The 17162-nt window shown below is 42.3% G+C and overlaps 1 protein-coding gene across 2 annotated transcripts in view; it reads left to right on the top strand.

Moving 5' to 3' along the window:
• Nucleotides 1-16665, top strand: part of EPM2A (EPM2A glucan phosphatase, laforin) — a gene marked incomplete at both ends in the record, with an annotated part of 68924 nt that extends 52259 nt beyond the window's left edge. The window contains 2 exons of one of the 2 annotated variants that reach the window (XM_079716845.1): nucleotides 8360-8601; nucleotides 16388-16665. In XM_079716845.1, coding sequence (XP_079572971.1) covers nucleotides 8360-8601; nucleotides 16388-16665 — 520 coding nt within the window. The remainder of the gene's footprint in view (nucleotides 1-8359; nucleotides 8602-16387) is intronic. The other variant, XM_079716846.1, reaches the window with a different exon arrangement.
• Nucleotides 16666-17162: the final 497 nt, after the last annotated feature.

Genomic DNA, 17162 nt, shown 5'->3' with positions numbered 1-17162 from the left:
GAGGGCTGTGAGGAAAGGATCTGTCCTAGGCCTCTTCCCTTGCACTGGAGATTGACTCTTATTCCTTTTATCTTCACATCATCTTCTCTCCATATGTGTCTGTGTCCATATTTTCCCTTCTTATAAGGACACCATTCCTATTGAATTAGCCTACACTAGTGGCTTCATTTTAACTTGATTATCTCTGTAGAGAACCTTCTCTGAATAAAGTTACATTTTAAGGGATTAGGACTTCAACACAGGAATTTTTGGGAAATGCAATTCAACCCATAACAGACCTTCATAATTAATTTACTTAAATGACATTTTATAATATAGAAAATAAAAGAACATGTCAAAAATATTTGCTTTATGTGGCCAAAAACAGCACATCCAAAAAAATCTAAGAAACTAACTGCGCTTATAAAAATTCACATATGCTCTATATAGACTATAGTCTATGACCCATAAACAAACTATAATAAAACTTTTTTATTGGAACTTCCCTGGTGGTCCAGTGGTAAAGAATCCACCTTACAATGCAGGGGACACAGGTTTGATCCCTGGTCTGGGGACTAATATCCCACATGCCGCGGGGCAACTAAGCCTGCATGCCACAACTACTGAGCTCGCACACCTCGACTAGAGAGCCCGCGTGCTGCAAACTACAGAGCCCACGCGCTCTGGAACCCGTGCATCACAATTAGAGAGAGAAAACCCTCATGCCACAGCTAGAGAGAAGCCCACGCGCCACAATGAAGAACCTGCATGCCACAAGGAAAGATCCCACATGCCACAACTAAGACCTGATGCAGCCAAAAAGATAAAAATAAAAAAATCTTAAAAAAAAAAACCCAAAACTTTTTTATTGAGGAAGTTAATTAGCATCATTTTTTTAAAATTGGAATTTGTCTTTGAGCAGTTATTCAGCCTTAACTGGAGTCTGTTATAAGCACCCTTTTGGGGTAGAAATTTGGCATTAATAACTTAGCACCTGACACCAGAGAACAAATTTTCAGTGGAAGGACCTATATGTGCTAATGAAGCTTGGAGCTTACTAGAGGTTGATTTTAATGTTTCTCTTGCTTTCTCCCTAATGAGATCTAAATTACAGTCCTAATAGACTTATTTTCTTCACCTATTATTTAAAAGCCAGATCACATTTTAATTTCACATCGAATTGTCCATAAAATAATAAAAAAGGTAAATGCAGCACAATTATACACCTTAAGAAATGTGCTAATCTCTTTTTGCTCCTGAATTCTTAGCTGGATTTTGTGAAGAACCTCAGCAAAATCCATTTTCTCTGTCTTTGAAACGGTGCTGTGTTTGTATGGATAAGAAGAGGGTGCTGCAATTCACAAGTTGTGGTCTCTTGGTGTGATAAGAAATAAACAAAAGCCTATGTTCATACATTGATCCCACCATTCCTGTGGTTTTCCTAATTTTTTTTCCTGTGGACAAAACATAATGCTAATTTTCACCTTCAGGAAAAGGTTATTCTGCCATTTCTTGTGGCCATTAAGGATGGAACCTGCGATGTGGAGTCTATACAGCTGTCTCCTTTGCAGATATCTCTTGTCTTTTCCACGCTCCCTCCTCCTGTCAGTACCCTGTGATTTTTTTTTTTTTTTTTTTTTTTTTTTTTTTTTTTTTGTGGTACGTGGGCCTCTCACTATTGTGGCCTCTCCCGTTGCGGAGCACAGGCTCCGGGCGCACAGGCTCAGTGGCCATGGCTCACGGGCCCAGCCGTCCCACGGCATGCGGGATCCTCCTGGACCGGGGCACGAACCCGTGTCCCCTGCATCGGCAGGCGGACTCCCAACCACTGCACCACCAGGGAAACCCCCCTGTGATGTTTTTGAAAAGTGCTTGGGTGCTCATTCTACTTGATGTACTCATTACTGCCAGTGAGGCCTCCTTTGACTGACAGCTGAGATGGAGCAAGTGAGTTCTGATTCGTATGCTTCAGTAGCTGTTGTACCGTAGGTCCTAGCCTGACAAATGAAGCAATCGGTGTAGTTTTGCAATGTGATGACCTGGAACCACAAATCCAGATTCACTCAAATGAATGAAACTGATTTTGATTTGCAATCCAAGAAAGTAAGGTTCCAGAATGTCAGCCATCTATTTCTTTCCCCTGGTCTTTAGCCAAGTTGTGATATGACTAGGATGGATTTTATTTAAATTCAATCTTGTTGAATCATAGTGGCAATAGTCAGAACCCAAGTGAATAATTTTTCTCTACAATAGTACATTCTTAGTGGATATAACTGTGTTAAGTATTTGGCATGACTCAGAAAGAGATTTAGTTTTGATGTTTTGGAAGATAATATGCATTAAACATAAGGACACGTGTTCTCACAACTACTCTCTTATAACAGAGTTTCCCATTCCTCACTCTCTGTCTAGGAATCACATGCAGTCTTGAAACTATTTTTGGAGAAAGTAAGGGCTTCACTTTATATGTCCATGTGTAGCGCTGAGCAAGTCCACATCCTCTCATTTCTATATTTTTCACCGCTACTAAAAGGTATTGAGATCTATATACTCAGCTCCTCCTGAACGTTTATTGGGATCTGCTAGGCTAGTGGTTCTGGAATCTAGCTACATATGTAATATATGTAATATGGTTAATTTCTAAAAAAATAAAGTAAAAATCAATTCACAGAATCTGAGGCCTCCCTTTAGAGCCACTTTATGAGTATCTCTGGCATAGATCCTGGTAATAGAAGTTTTTATAAAAGCACTGCATGTGACTTGAATGCAAATCCAGATCTGGGAACTTCTGTTCTGGGTTGACTGAGTGTCAATGCCCATTTGGTACAGTGGTTTCTCTTTGACCTTTCCAAATAATCTATAGTGGAGATGCCAGAAATCTCTGTTGTAATTCATGATTGATAGTGAGTTATTCATAAAATAGTTCTCTGGAAGTTTTATGATGTGGTTTACAATATAATTATAAGCTCTGCTTTTTATTCTGTTATTGTATCTTTGAAGTTTGGTATGTCTTGCATTAAAACTACCTTTACAGAAGATTTTTTATTCCCTAAATCTTATATTTCAACAAATTTCTTTTCACCTTTACAAAAAAATCCTGATTTAAAAAATCATTTAAAGTATCATTGACACCAAAAGAAGATTAAAACTAAGATGAGATGAGTAAAAATTGATTTTTAATTGGTGTCAAATCATTCTCTTTTGAATGAAGTAAAAGTTTAATTACTGTTTAGAAAGGACATCATGCATCTTATTACCATAGTGTATCGTGTAACTAGAAATGTATCACCTACTATTAGAGACAACAAACTGAAATAGAATGCATATAAAGGGCACTTTAGCTGTCTGATTAAGTAGACTCTATTGATCTGTGTGTTTCCAACAAGCCCAGTATTTTGTCTCTATATCTCATGTAATGGTTCAGTATAATTTACTTTACAACTTCAATTCTCTATCCTTCACTACACTACTTGTTTTCAGAATTTATCTTTAGTTATCCGCCTCCTAGGTTCAGAACATCTTACTCTAAAAAAATCAGGAATTATTTTATATTAATTTATTGAATATGTACTCTGACTTCTAGCATTGTTAGAGGAAGAATTAATTATGTTAAGTAAAAGTTGGAAGTATCTCGTATAGAAACTGGTGTTATTTGTGTGTGAGTATGTGTGGGTGTGTATTTCAAGGGCTTATTTCCATTAGAAACTTGATATGGAAAATATATATGTTAGGGTACCAACTTTGGGCCTATTTATCTTTGATTTGTTCTGAGTTTCTTAAGGTTACTGGCTAGTTTAAATACATTTGAAGACCGGGGCTGAATGAGATGATAAAATAACACCTTTTTATTTAGCAACACAATGTGATCTATATATTGAGTCTGGTTTTGGATTCTGATTTCTTATTTTATAGGGTCAAATGTCCTGATTTACCCTTTATATATCTCTTTGAACTACTCTTCGGTATATATGCAAATCTCGCATGCCAGCCACTTTGTTTTGGCACTTATCTACTAGTTGAATACTAAATGCTCCCACTCAAAGAGTACAGTACTCAAGAGAACTCCGGATAACATTTGGAATTTAGCTTACCTGTCATGAATATTCATTTTAATATGTAACCAGTCCACTTCAAAATTTGGACAGTAAAAGTACACTATTGTTCAGAAGGTTGTATAACTGAGGTGTCCACTTCCTTCTTTTTCCAGCTGAGTGTTCTTAAGTATGCTCAGTTAAACCCCAAAGTATAGGTAAAGCAGCCCAACACTATGACCTACTAGGCAACCAGCAGGTTGCTGCTGGAGGAATCTTTATGGAATAATGGAAGGAAGGATGGAACATCTACATAGGGGAAGGTTCCTACTCTCACTGAACAGCCGGAGTGTAGGGGCAACGACCCAGGGGATGTGAAGTTTCCATTCCTGCAAAGACCAATACTCAGCTAACAGTGTCCTGGCCAAGCATAGCTCTGGGCTACTCTAAATGTGTCCCTGCTGGTGGTCTTTCTCTCAGTTCACTGGACCCAATGGGGTGTCTGAGAATTCTCTGGAGTCAGAAATAAAGTTTAAAAAAAACCCTTTGGATCCTGTGCCCTTCTTCACAGCACCTGGGTTTCTCTTTGTTTTAAATTTTATCCTTTTATTCCTTCCATAAGAATCCTCAATATCCACAAGGAAATTCCTAATAACCCATTATACTTAGAACCCAAGCGGCAATAAAAAATTGGTTTATCCTCTCCTGGAGAGTAAGTAGGGTTCAAGCTTTAGAAAGATGATGCTTGATCTTGTAAGATATTTTCATTGAGGATGGATAATACCCACATTTGAGGATTAGTCAATTGGCTTCTTAATGTTAACATCCACAATGACAACAACAACAACCAAAGGAGAATAACTAGCTGGATTTCATATTATAAAATAGGGTGAATAGTCTACTCTCTGCAGCATTCAAACGAAGGATACATAGGACAATGAAAAATTATATAAATAGCCATTTCAATATCAAATAAATTACTAAAATAGGTACATTATAATAACTAGACATAAACTCCACTGGTACTTATTGTGTATCCACTAGTGTCAGACTTACTCAAATACATTACTTAATGGTATTTACTCCTTACAAAATTCCTGTGAATTAGTTATTTTGAGACCCATTTTAAAGATGAGCACACCAAAGGCTCAGAGATGATAAATAGGTTGGCCTAAGGTCAGACAGTTATTACCAAGTGCTTTTAAAAATACTGTGCTAAAATTGGTATTTGAACCCAGTTTTTCTAGCTTGTGTTTAGTCCCCTTTCCATTATGCCACACTTAACATGTTATCCTGCTGTTCAGCTATCTAATATTAGGCATTTGCTTCATTCTCTATATCTCTCTTCATATACACACGTACATACATAATTACATATTTCCAAATATGACATGGAATCATATTATCATCAGAATATTGTAGCTGATGAGCCACAAACTCTGTGTCAGGTATGTTGGTCTTACTCCAGCTCCACATTCCTTTTCTTCCTACAAAAAGTAAAGAGTTCTATTCCACTTTTATTCCCCTAAATGAAGGTTTCCTAACCTCCACTTTATTGACATTTTGGAGAAGATAATTCTCTGTTGTGGGGAGCTGTCCAGTGCATTGCAGGATGCTTAGCAACATCTCTGGTCTCAGCCTACTAGATGTCAGTAGCACCAACCAGTGTGACAATCAAAAATGTCTCCATAATCACTGTCAAATGTCCTTCGGGAAGCAAAACTGTTCCCAATTGAGAATGACTGCTCTAAACTTAAAATGAAAGTAACTAAATAAAAGTGTAGTCCCTCTGCTCTGTTTCTTCCCTGCATATTAGAGACTTTAAGCAATTAGTTTATTTAGGCTTTGTATTAGAACAAGTCAAGTTAGGCTGTGGTAACAAACAATGCCAAAATTGGCTTAACACAATGAACTGTTAGCTCTCTGGGCTGCTGTCCTCCCTGAGTTAGGTTACCATCCAGGGGACTTCAGCTCCTAGAAGCTCAGCATCCACATGTGCCTTCATACTCATTGCAGCAGGGAAAGAGAGAGTGGAAGATCATGCATAAGGTCTTAAGTATGTCCCTCTGAAGTCACACTGGTCACTTCAGCTTACGTTTTAGCGACAAAAGTAAGTCATGTGGCCATATCTAACTTTGAGGCGGAGAGGAAGTTTAGTCCTCCATGCTTGAAAGGGGATACGTGGGAACACTGGTGAGCATCCATGATGCCTGCCACCATCATCTAAGGACTATTGTCTGAATGCCCTGTAATGAACCTAGTAAGGTTCTAGGTTACATGAATCAAGTAAAGTTTGAAATAGATTATTCATCTATTAGTTCTGGAGAGAATGTATGCATGTGAAATAATCAGTGAACAAGACAACATATACCATATGCAACAGATTATAATAACGTGTTCAATTTATATATTAATTTGGAAAATATTTACATTTTTAGGATACTTATATTTTATGATTTTAAGTCTTGCAACTAAAGAGCATGGTATATCTTTTGGGTTCTGGGACCTAATTCCAATGTACGGGGTAGGGAGTGTTCTCACATATCCAAGCAATTCTCCAGAGACCAGCTTGGTGTCCTGCAGTTCAATTCAATTCTGACACTACCTACCTACAGACAGCATCAGATTCCACAGGTTAAGTGTTCAGTCACACAAGACCCAGCCCCCAACCTGCCTTCAGAAGCCAGTCGCAAACCCAGGTTGTTACCCGTGTTTCTGACTGACTGGCTACGGATTGGAGATTCCCCATACCTCTCCTTAAACTTGAGTTTGACTAATTTTCTAGAACAGCTCACAGAACTCAGATAAACATTTTACTTCCTAGATCACCAGTTTATTATAAAAGGATGTAACTCAGGGACAGTCAGATATAAGAGACACCTAGGGGAAGCACGGGGAAAAGGGCAGGGCCTTCTCAGTTCCACGTGTTCACCAACCTGGAGGCTCTGCAAACCCTGTTCTTTTGGGTTTTTATGGAGGCTTCATTTCATAGGCATGGTTAATAAAATCATTGGCCAAAGGTGACTGATTCAACCTCCAGCCCCTCTCCCCTCCCAGGAGGTCAGGGGGTGGGATGAAAATTCCAACTCTCTAATCACAAGGTTGGTATCCCCTGGCAACCAGCCTCCATGCTTAGGTGTATTCCAAAAGTTACCTCATTAACAAAAGACACCATTACAGCTCTCATCACTTAGGAAATTTCAATGGTTTTAGGAGCTCTGTGCCAGAAATGGTTATGAAGAGCAAATATATATTTCTTATTATAAATCACAATATCACAGTATGTCTCTCTATTTGTTCGTTGTTGTTTTCATAACGTCCTCTAATAAAATTTTATAGTGCTTTCTGGTCAAAGGTATTCCTAGATGTTTTATAATTTTGTTTTCTTTGTTTGTTTGGGGTTTTTGTTTTGTTTTGTTTTGTTTTGCGGTACGCGGGCCTCTCACTATTGTGACCTCTCCCGTTGCGGAGCACAGGCTCCGGACGCGCAGGCTCAGCGGCCATGGATCACGGGCCCAGCCGCTCCGCGGCATGTGGGATCTTCCTGTACCGGGGCACGAACCCGCGTCCCCTGCATCGGCAGGCGGACTCTCAACCACTGCACCACCAGGGAAGCCCTTGTTGTTATTTTTGAATGAAATTTTCCCTGCTCCTCCCATTCTATTTCTACCTGGCTATTGGTAGTACAGAGAATGGTTGCTTGATTTTTTTTATATTTTCCTTCATCCAGATATCTTAATCTTAATACTTTTAATATTTTTCATAGCTTTTGCAGTTTAATCACTTTTTCAGAGTTACATTTCCTCTTCTTACATTGTAGCATTAGGTGAATCATACAATGTTGTTACTAATGGAAATAAACTTTACTTTGTTTTTATTTAAAAGAAGATTATTGATTATTAGTTTCTGTTAATCTCATACTATTCGAAATTTTTGTATAGAGTTTTAAACAGGAATGAATGCTGAATTTTAACACATATTTTCCAGAATTAATCATAGGAGTTTTACACTTAATTTGTTAGTATTTGAAATATGTTGATGAGTTTCCTAACATTGAACCACATATACATTCCTGGAATAGGTATAACTTGGTGGACTTACTTTAATATATTGATAGATTTGGTTTGCTAATGCTTATTTCCTGGCATTCTAGTTAATTGAATTATTTGTTTCCCCCAAAACACCACCACCAGTATTTCAGTCTTTTGATAATAATATTGGTTCTCATATTCTTAATACAGCTTTTCCTGTTCCAGCTTTAAAGGTTAATTGCATTTTAATACTACATGTTTTATGCAGCTCCTATAACACCAACAATAGTAATAGTTGACTCCATGCGTTCTTATTAGAATTCTACCAAATATCTGGCTGGGTAGCTGCCCTCGCCAAGTGGAACATGTAACCATCAAACTGAAGCATGAACTGGGGATTACGGCTGTAATGAATTTCCAGACGGAATGGGATATTGTACAGAATTCCTCAGGCTGTAACCGCTACCCAGAACCCATGACTCCTGACACTATGATTAAGCTGTATAAGGAAGAAGGCTTGGCCTACATCTGGATGCCGACACCGGATATGAGCACTGAAGGTAAGAATGAGAAGGAGCTTTCTGGCTCCTCGTTGAATGTTTCAAAGAAGCGCTTGCTGGTTTTTTGCCTGTCTGTCTCTCTATCTGTCTGCCTATCTACCTACCTACCTTGCTGTCTATAATTGAATGACCTAAACGTAAATGACAGATATGGAATAAATATAAGGTTTTTGGTTTAATATATTTAATATATATATCTTTTGACACCTTGGCTAAGATTCCGTTTAACATGGGTCCTTCGATTTATTTATTCATTAAACATGTATTTACTGTGTATCAACTATGTGTGGGACCCTAGGCTGGTGGTTGGGAATACAACGGTGAGGAAAAGCAGGCACAACTCCTGTCCTCATGGAGCTTCTAGTTCTATAGGGCAGACAAGCGTTACAAATGACTACAAATAGAGTTGTAAAGCTATGATGAGTTTTTGGTTAGAAAGATACATAGATGTTGCTATGAGAGCCTAGGCCTGCAAATCAGACCTAGGGAGAAGGGCCAGAGAAGGTTTTCTCGGGTGTGTTTGAGCTGAGATCTGAAGCGGGGGTTGGCACGGGTGAGGTGGGAAAGAGGCTTCCAGGCAGAGGGAGCAGCTTGGGAAGAATCCCCTTTGCAGGAGAGCACAGAGTGTTGGAGGAGCTGAAAGAAGGCCAGTGTGGCTGCAGGGCTGGGAAGGAGGGAACAGAGTCTTGCAGGATTTGGGGCACAATAAGAACTTTAGATGCTATCCTAAAGCAGTGAGAAGCAGTTGAAAGGGCGGGAGGCTGAGAGATGTCAAGTTAACTTTTTTTTTCCCTCTAAAAGTGCCCTTCGTTTGCAGTGTAGAGAATGTCGGAGTGGGCCCCAGCCGATCTGGGGACGCCGGTTAGGAGGCGACTGCAGTAGGTAAGGTGAGAGAGAACGAGAGAGAACGCAGCTCAGGTCAGGGTGGCAATAGTGATGCTTCATTTACTGCACAAACACTGGCTGAGTGTGTCTTTGTGAAGAGGGAAGTAGGGTGTGACATGGATGCTGCCAGGGAAACAGAGATAAATAAGGCACACTTTTTTTTTTAAATTTATTTATTTAATTAATTTATTTTTGGCTGTGTTGGGTCTTCGTTGCTCCACGCAGGCTTTCTCTAGTTGCGGCGAGCGGGGGCTACTCTTCGTTGCGGTGCGTGGGCTTCTCATTGCGGTGGCTTCTCTTGTTGTGGAGCACAGGCTCTAGGTGCCCGGGCTTCAGTAGTTGTGGCACATGGGCTCAGTAGTTGTGGCTCGTGGGCTCTAGAGCGCAGGCTCAGTAGTTGTGCACGGGCTTAGCTGCTCCGCGGCATGTGGGATCTTCCCGGACCAGGGCTCGAATCCTTGTTCCCTGCAATGGCAGGCGTATTCTTAACCACTGTGCCACCAAGGAAGCCCAAGGCACACATTTGTTCTCATGGTAAGAGGCAGTAAGGCAAGTTCAAAACTAATTATAGTAGAAAGAAGAATGTGATGAGAGGGATGAGCCCTGCGCACTAAGAGGGTTATAGCGTGGGAGGTGCTCTTTTACGGAGGAGCGCAGGGAGGCTACATGAGTATCCTGGGATTTGAGGTGGGCGTGAAAGGTCCAGGTAGAGGGAGAAAGAGCATGCCAGGTGGAAGAAACAACCAAGGCCCAGAGGCATGGTATTTTAGAGGAACGATCTGTATTTCAGCCTGGCTGTGGAGGAGGGTTCTTGTTTGTAGAAAGGAGTGGAGCCAAGAGAACAAGTTACACGAATAATATCAACCAGATATCAGCAGGGGGCAGTAGAGAGCTATGGACTGGTGCAGGCTGAGGGAGTTTGGTGAACTGCTATTCTGAGGAAAAGCAGGAAGACAGTGATGGCCAGGGAGGAAGCGTCTCTATCATTAGCCCTCTTCCCCGCAAAGTACATTATGTATCAAACACTCTTCTCAGCAATTTCATACATTAACTCATTTAATTCTCAAGACAAGAGTCCAGGCAGATGTTGTAGTTATCTGCATTTTGCAGAGGAAGGGAATGAGGTACAAAAAAGTTAAGTAACCTGGCCTATGTCATAGAGCAGAGACACAGCCTGGATTTCAACTCAGGCAGTCAGGCTCAGAACACTGCTCCTGACACCATATGATGAAGCTTCTCTACATGCTCACGTGGACTCTTCATGCACTTTCTGCAGACCACCACCTGCACTTTCAGTCTGTCATGTACATCGTCAGCTGGAGTTAGACAAAGTCATGAGTTTCCAGGGGAGTAGCTTGTCACCCCAGAGTGTCCCAGGACCTTGGCCATCTTGGCTCTTAATGAATCTTTATGGTCCTCCTGGCCGGGTTAGACCCCTTCGTGGGTCAGTCTGAACTGAACTGTCACTGGGGATGTATAATTTTTCTTCCTGAAGAAGGAGATAGTTTGGTTACTCTTCTTGGTAATTAATGCTGATCCAGAGGAGCTTGATTCAACTGCAAGAGCTCTGTCTTTTTTCAAGGAATTAAAAAAAAAAACCCACCAAATAAGCACAGAAGAGCACTGGTCGAATCTAGGTCATATTTGCCCTGTCCAGTTTGTTTCTCTGGTTTCAAAATGGAGAAGGTCGTTAGGACAGTGTGCCTGTAGCTTCTTGGGAGTGTTTTGATTTTCGCTTCTTTGGTTGTCATCTTAGAGCATTGTTATCCTGTTGGAGTAGGATGTGAGACGAAGCTCAGAGAAGTTGAGATAAATATGGCCTGCTCCACCCCATGCACTGATTCTCCAAAACCCTGCTGACTGATAGGCAATTTGCTTGATAGTTTGGGAATATACAGAAGCCTGATGGAAAATTCTACCTCCAAAGCCCCGCTGTAATGGTATTAAAACCTTTGTCGGTGGGGGAGGAGGGTTACAGAGTCACCAGTCATACAACGGAGCGTCTTCCACCCTGCGGCACTTTGGAAACATGAAATGGCAGCAAAATGAAAGCTCCCACTTGAAAAAGGCCAAACCCCAAGACTAAATAAAGGGTTTCTTTGGTTCAGCAGAACCTCGGGGAGTAATCAAAGAGTTAACAGCACTCCTGCGTCGCCGAGGAATTTCTGACCAACAGATCAATCTCTGTGGTCACAACATTAGCACAATGAACACACAGATTAATTCAGCTGAATATTTTTAGAACTCTAGAGAAAAATCCATATGGAAGTGTTTTGAGCCGCAGCATAATGCTGTCAGATAAAGTCTGAGAAAGAAGACAGTCTGTTAGGCCTGACTGTCACCACGGGTTGTCACAGACCTGGTACAGTCAATTGTGCCATCGATTCTTTCTCTTGTACTTTTTGTCATATGCAGTGGGACTGGGGTTGTTTAGGTTTTTCCTTTTCTTTTTTTTTTTATTTTATTTTGATTTGTGTCTTTCACCTGAGGAACAAAAAGCTCCCAAATCTAGCACTCACCTGAAAACATAAAATCTGTTCATTAAAAGTCAGTTTTCCTTCACACGGGAAGTACTCAGATTGGGTTTTGACCTCTGTAAGCGCAGTGCTGTTTATAACAAATGGTTTACCCTTGTCTCCCAAATGGGTTAACATGCTCCCCAGAGCCACCCACTTGTGGTCACAGTCTTAGTGCTTTCTCTGACTCAGCACACTAAATTCAGTGCTGCCGTGAGGCGAAGACACTGGCCTTGGAGCCTTACCACTGGGGCTTGAGCCTTATCACCATCATGTGATACGGGCAGGCTTGTTCCTGCACTTGGAAAATGGGGAATAATAATTGCAGACTTACACGATTATAACAATAGAATAAAATAATTGATATGAAAGTGCTTTCAAAATTCCAAAGTTGGGACTATAATATTAGTGCCAAGTTCTTCAGTTTCTACCAAAGGGCGTTGCAGTTAACATAGACCTTATCAATATTAAGGAAAAGAAAATATGCTCAAATAAAATAGTAATATATTCAGCCATAAATCTGCCTCTGGATTAAGAAAGGAAAGACGTGTGTGTGTGTGTGTGTGTGTGTGTTGGAAGGCTGAAAGTTGTGCCAGGAATGATTTCTTTCAGGGTCAGACTTCGGTCAACCTCAGCTATCTTTAAGGACTCCCCACTCCCACTTATTTCAGGCCCCCTCATGCCTCAGGCTGCCCCACCATGCCCTTGTCCCCTTTCTCACCTGTGCTTGCTTGCTCATTGCATGTTTTCAGGTAGCTTTTAATCATTCCAGAGTTGGGTTAGCCTGGAGGAGATGTGGACCAGAAATTTAGATAAGAGGGGTCTTGGACTGTCTCAGATCAAATCGGTATTAATGGGTTTTTTTACATTGTTTTAATTCATGTATTTAATGAGTGTTTATTGAGCATCTGTGGAGAGTCAAGGCCTGTTTTAAATTCCAAAGTAAGAATCACAGATGGTAGAGTGTTTTGTTGGACCTGCACAGGCTTTAAAAATTTCAACTTAGTTGCCAACACTTAAAATTTGGAATATTTTACATTAAAAAATCAGTGGTTCTCTTTTGCCTCGGGGTGTTATTGTTTATAAAAATGGAAACATTTTATCAAATTAAATTCTATATGGAGCCTAAATATATGAAACATAAAAATTAGGGGATCTGGTTGACGCTGGCTTTACTGTGTGAGCCCTGACCCTGGGGACCGTCTTGTGATTCCTTGGTGGGTTACGTATTAGCTCAAGCTCCCTAGAATGGGTTTTCAAGCAGAAGGACATGCGCCTGTAGGGCACAGATGGCCCCTCTAGGGTAGGAGCAGAAGTGCTGAATCCCACGGAGGGTGTTACTGTCCCACAGGAGTGAGAGCCGCAGCATGACCAGGTAAGTGGGGGGGCAGGGACTGACTGAAAATTCAGATTGACAGCATAGTGGCCAGCAAGTGCCATTGACCAGGTAGGTTAGAGAAGGACAGTAGTACAGAGGTTAAAACCAGAGGCTTTAGAATCTGGATGGCTGGGTTGGAGGTGGCCATTAGGGAGTAACCTTGGGCAAATCTCAGATATAACTGAGGATAATAATAGTACCAACCTCATAGCTCTCGAGAGGTAGCTATAAAGGAGCTATTGCACACAGAATGTTTAGATCAGTGCTTGGCAAGTAGAAAAGGCTCAATACGTGTTAGCTGTCATCAATCAAAACAGGGTCAAAGTAAAGGAGGGCTCCAGCTGAAGCCAGGCTGAGAGGGGTGGGCCCCCTAGACTGACTGCTTCTCTGGTGCTCCTTTTTATTCTTTATTCATTCTTTATGCTATTTAAATAATTGTTTGACAGTTCTTAAGTGGGACGGCTGCATGATTCTAGGAGAAGACCACTGGTGGGTGAGACCTGTGTTTAAACTGGGAGCCTTCTGGAGTTTCCACGTGGCAGCTGACATTTACATTCCAGGATTATGCATCTGAGCTCACTGAACCTTAAGCTAACACAAATCCCTTTTCAACTTCTAAACTGTGTACATACCTGTTGAAGAATCTTTTACAGATAAAAAGGAGAGGGGGAGAGACTAGGTCATTTCGGCCATTTGGTGCGGACCCTTCCTTGGGGAACCTCTGGCCATAATGAAGGTCAGCAGAAGGGATCCTGATGGGTCCATATAGACGTGGCCAGGGCAGGCTGGCTCCACTGATGCTGCAAAAGCTGAGCATTGACTCTGGGACTCTGCAACAGTTCCTCCTGCAAATGTCCACTGTGGTTTACTTGTGTATTTGGCATTTGATGAAAACCCATATTAAAAATATTTATGTTTATTTCCTGGCAATGAACATGGTAACTGGAGAGGCAGCCGTAACAGGGAACTTGAAAAGTGATGCCAGCTGTGGCAGAAGCAGGAGTGACCCAAGCCTCCCAGATCCGTCACTGGTAGTTCCCTTCCTGGACAACATCACTTAAAGTAAACCTCTAACATGCCCTCAGTGGAACAAAAGCTGTGCCCTTGAACAGGCCTCACCCTTATCAGCAGGGCCACTCAAACAGACCTTGGAGGTTTTGCCCCTTCTGATCCCTCAACTCCAATGGTGGACCAAATAAACAGTCCTTTCCCTGAGACATACAGCGAGACACCTCTCTGGTACATATGGTGTCTTCTGCCTTGTTACATCTATGGAGATACTTACTGCCTCTAGGAGAGGGCCATGAATAACTGACTGAATGGCAGGCCCACCTAGCTCTAACCTCAGAGCACCCTGCAACCAAGCACAGAAGCATAGATCAATTAAAGTCTATGGCTCAGTTTGGACTCTGAGAAATCAATCAAGGCTTGGAGCTGGTGTGTCTCCAATTCAGATGCCTTCAGGGACAAGGCAGGGAACATGAAAGTGTGGCAACAGGTACTGGCAAGAGATGGAGCTTCAGGCACTTCAAAGTGTGCTCTGCCTCAAGCATTCCTGTTAAAAGCATCTCTAAACTGCCGCCTGGGGCCTTTAGATCCCTTAGTCAGAGGCAGTAACAGAGCACCAGGAGCAACTAGAATATTATCTGGCTTCCATATAGATCTCCTGCACTGATCCCAGAGCAGGCTGAGCCTGAAGTTAAGTGCCAGCCCCCTCCCACCCCCTGCCCCAGCAGGGAGGTGACTTCAGGCCACAGTGGGATTTTGGTAACTCTCTCCTTCTAAGGTGGTGGTGCCTGATTGCAATGTGTTGTGTTGGTCCCTACAAGGCATTTAAAAAAAGGACATCTAAGGAAAGTCTAAACTTACTTGAGCAGCTCTCATGGGAGAATTCCAGGCCTCATGAAATCATTTGAGGGAGGGGTTTCTCCCACCTCTGCCACCAACAGGATGGCAATGTGAGGGCTGGACAGGGCATTCTCTGTGGCCCTCAGAAGATCGCCCCAGGACTGTGGTGTCTCCATGTGGTTGAGGACAGAGAGCAGCTGGAGTATGTGAGGTCATAGCACAGAGTTTTCATCCAGGACTCTGTATAGTTTCCCTCTTTAATCGCTTCTTGAAGTAATTTATAATGACCATCCTCCACTCTCCAAAAAACTCCACTAAATTCATTTTGCTCTGAGAATCTGTGAGCAGGAGAAGCTCCAGGCATCCAGGATTTTGCTGGTTTTAGGGGGCTGTCTGTCCCTAGGATGATGAAAAGGGCCTGAGTCCAACGAGCCTCAGCAGAGCATTGTATATCCTGTCTCAGTGTGATGAGGGGAAGACATTGGATCCTCTAATCATCAAGATAGTAGCCACAGAGCAGCAACACCTATAATCATAATTGCACAGTAAAGGAGAAATTGAATCAGTTTTAACACACACTACGTCGTGAGGGGATACATGAATGACTGGCTATCCCACGTGTATCAGTTAATAAGTTAGCCATTTCACTGGACAAATTAAAATTAGCCTATGTTGAAAGAGTCAGATTGACTCCTTTAACCAATATGGACTAACTGTTTTGGATTTACCTGGAAGATCCTTTTGGATTAAAGGAAATTCAGGTGACAGGACCTGTGAGCTTCTCTTTGAAATCCTTTAAACCTCTGCCCAATCTGTACAGACCATTCTGATGGATGTAAAAATCCATTCTTCTGAGGATAGGCGGTAGTGAAAAAATTATCTTTGAAGGGAGATTTGCACGGATGCAGACGTCATTCAAAGGAAAATCAAGTGAAGATTCAGAGCTGACCTATTGCCTCTGGCTGCTCTTTCCACTTTCTAATCAGCAGGTTTTGATATTGTCTCACCTCTCCTTTCAAAACAAAGGAGTGAAGCAAGCTCCGACATCCCTGCCCTTCCGCCAAAACACTGTGATTCCTCGGTGCGCTGGAGGAGTGACTGTGAGCGGCAACACGGGCTTCACTTCTCACTGGTCTGTGCTGTGCTCTCTCAATCCCAGGCCGAGTCCAGATGCTGCCACAGGCCGTGTGTCTCCTCCACGCGCTGCTCGAGAACGGACACACTGTGTACGTGCACTGCAACGCCGGGGTGGGCCGCTCCACTGCCGCCATCTGTGGCTGGCTCCAGTACGTGCTGGGCTGGAATCGCAGGAAGGTGCAGTACTTCCTTGTGGCCAAAAGGCCGGCTGTGTACATTGATGAAGACGCCTTGACCCGGGCAGAGGAAGACTTTTATCAGAAATTTGGGAAGGTTCGGTCTTCCATATGCAGTGTATAGGTGATGGATCTGCCTCAACTACCTCCCGGTTCCCTTATGAAGCCTGGAGTGATGCTTGTAAATGACCTAGAAACCAAGAGTCTCCCTCAACTGCCAAGACGGGTCTTGGCTTCTCCGCTGACCTGCCTTCTTTAGTCTGGCACTGACTTCCGGTTACGCTTTGGTTGAGCTGTATCTTCTTTGGAATATTTTACAAAGGAAGCTGTAATTGACACGCAAGAAAAGTCCACAAGCAGCTGGACTGTGCAGTGTGGTTCTGGCATCAGACAGATGGTGAATGGGTGCAGTTCTGTGCCTGCAGGCGGCTCGGCGCCTGCGGCGTGGTGGCTGCTTTGCGGTACTGTGAATGCACGACTGCCCTTGCTTGTTGCGTTGTAACTTGGCTTGTGGAAGAAAAGGTTGGGAGTTACGTAGATGGCATCACTGCGTGTGTCCATGCACACACACACACACACACACACACGTACATACACGCACAGCTTTTCTGCTGAACTGAG

This window comes from Hyperoodon ampullatus (genome assembly GCF_949752795.1).
Source record: "Hyperoodon ampullatus genome assembly, chromosome: 12".
In the NCBI taxonomy this organism is placed as follows: domain Eukaryota; kingdom Metazoa; phylum Chordata; class Mammalia; order Artiodactyla; family Ziphiidae; genus Hyperoodon; species Hyperoodon ampullatus.
This window is presented reverse-complemented; position numbering and strand designations above follow the sequence as displayed.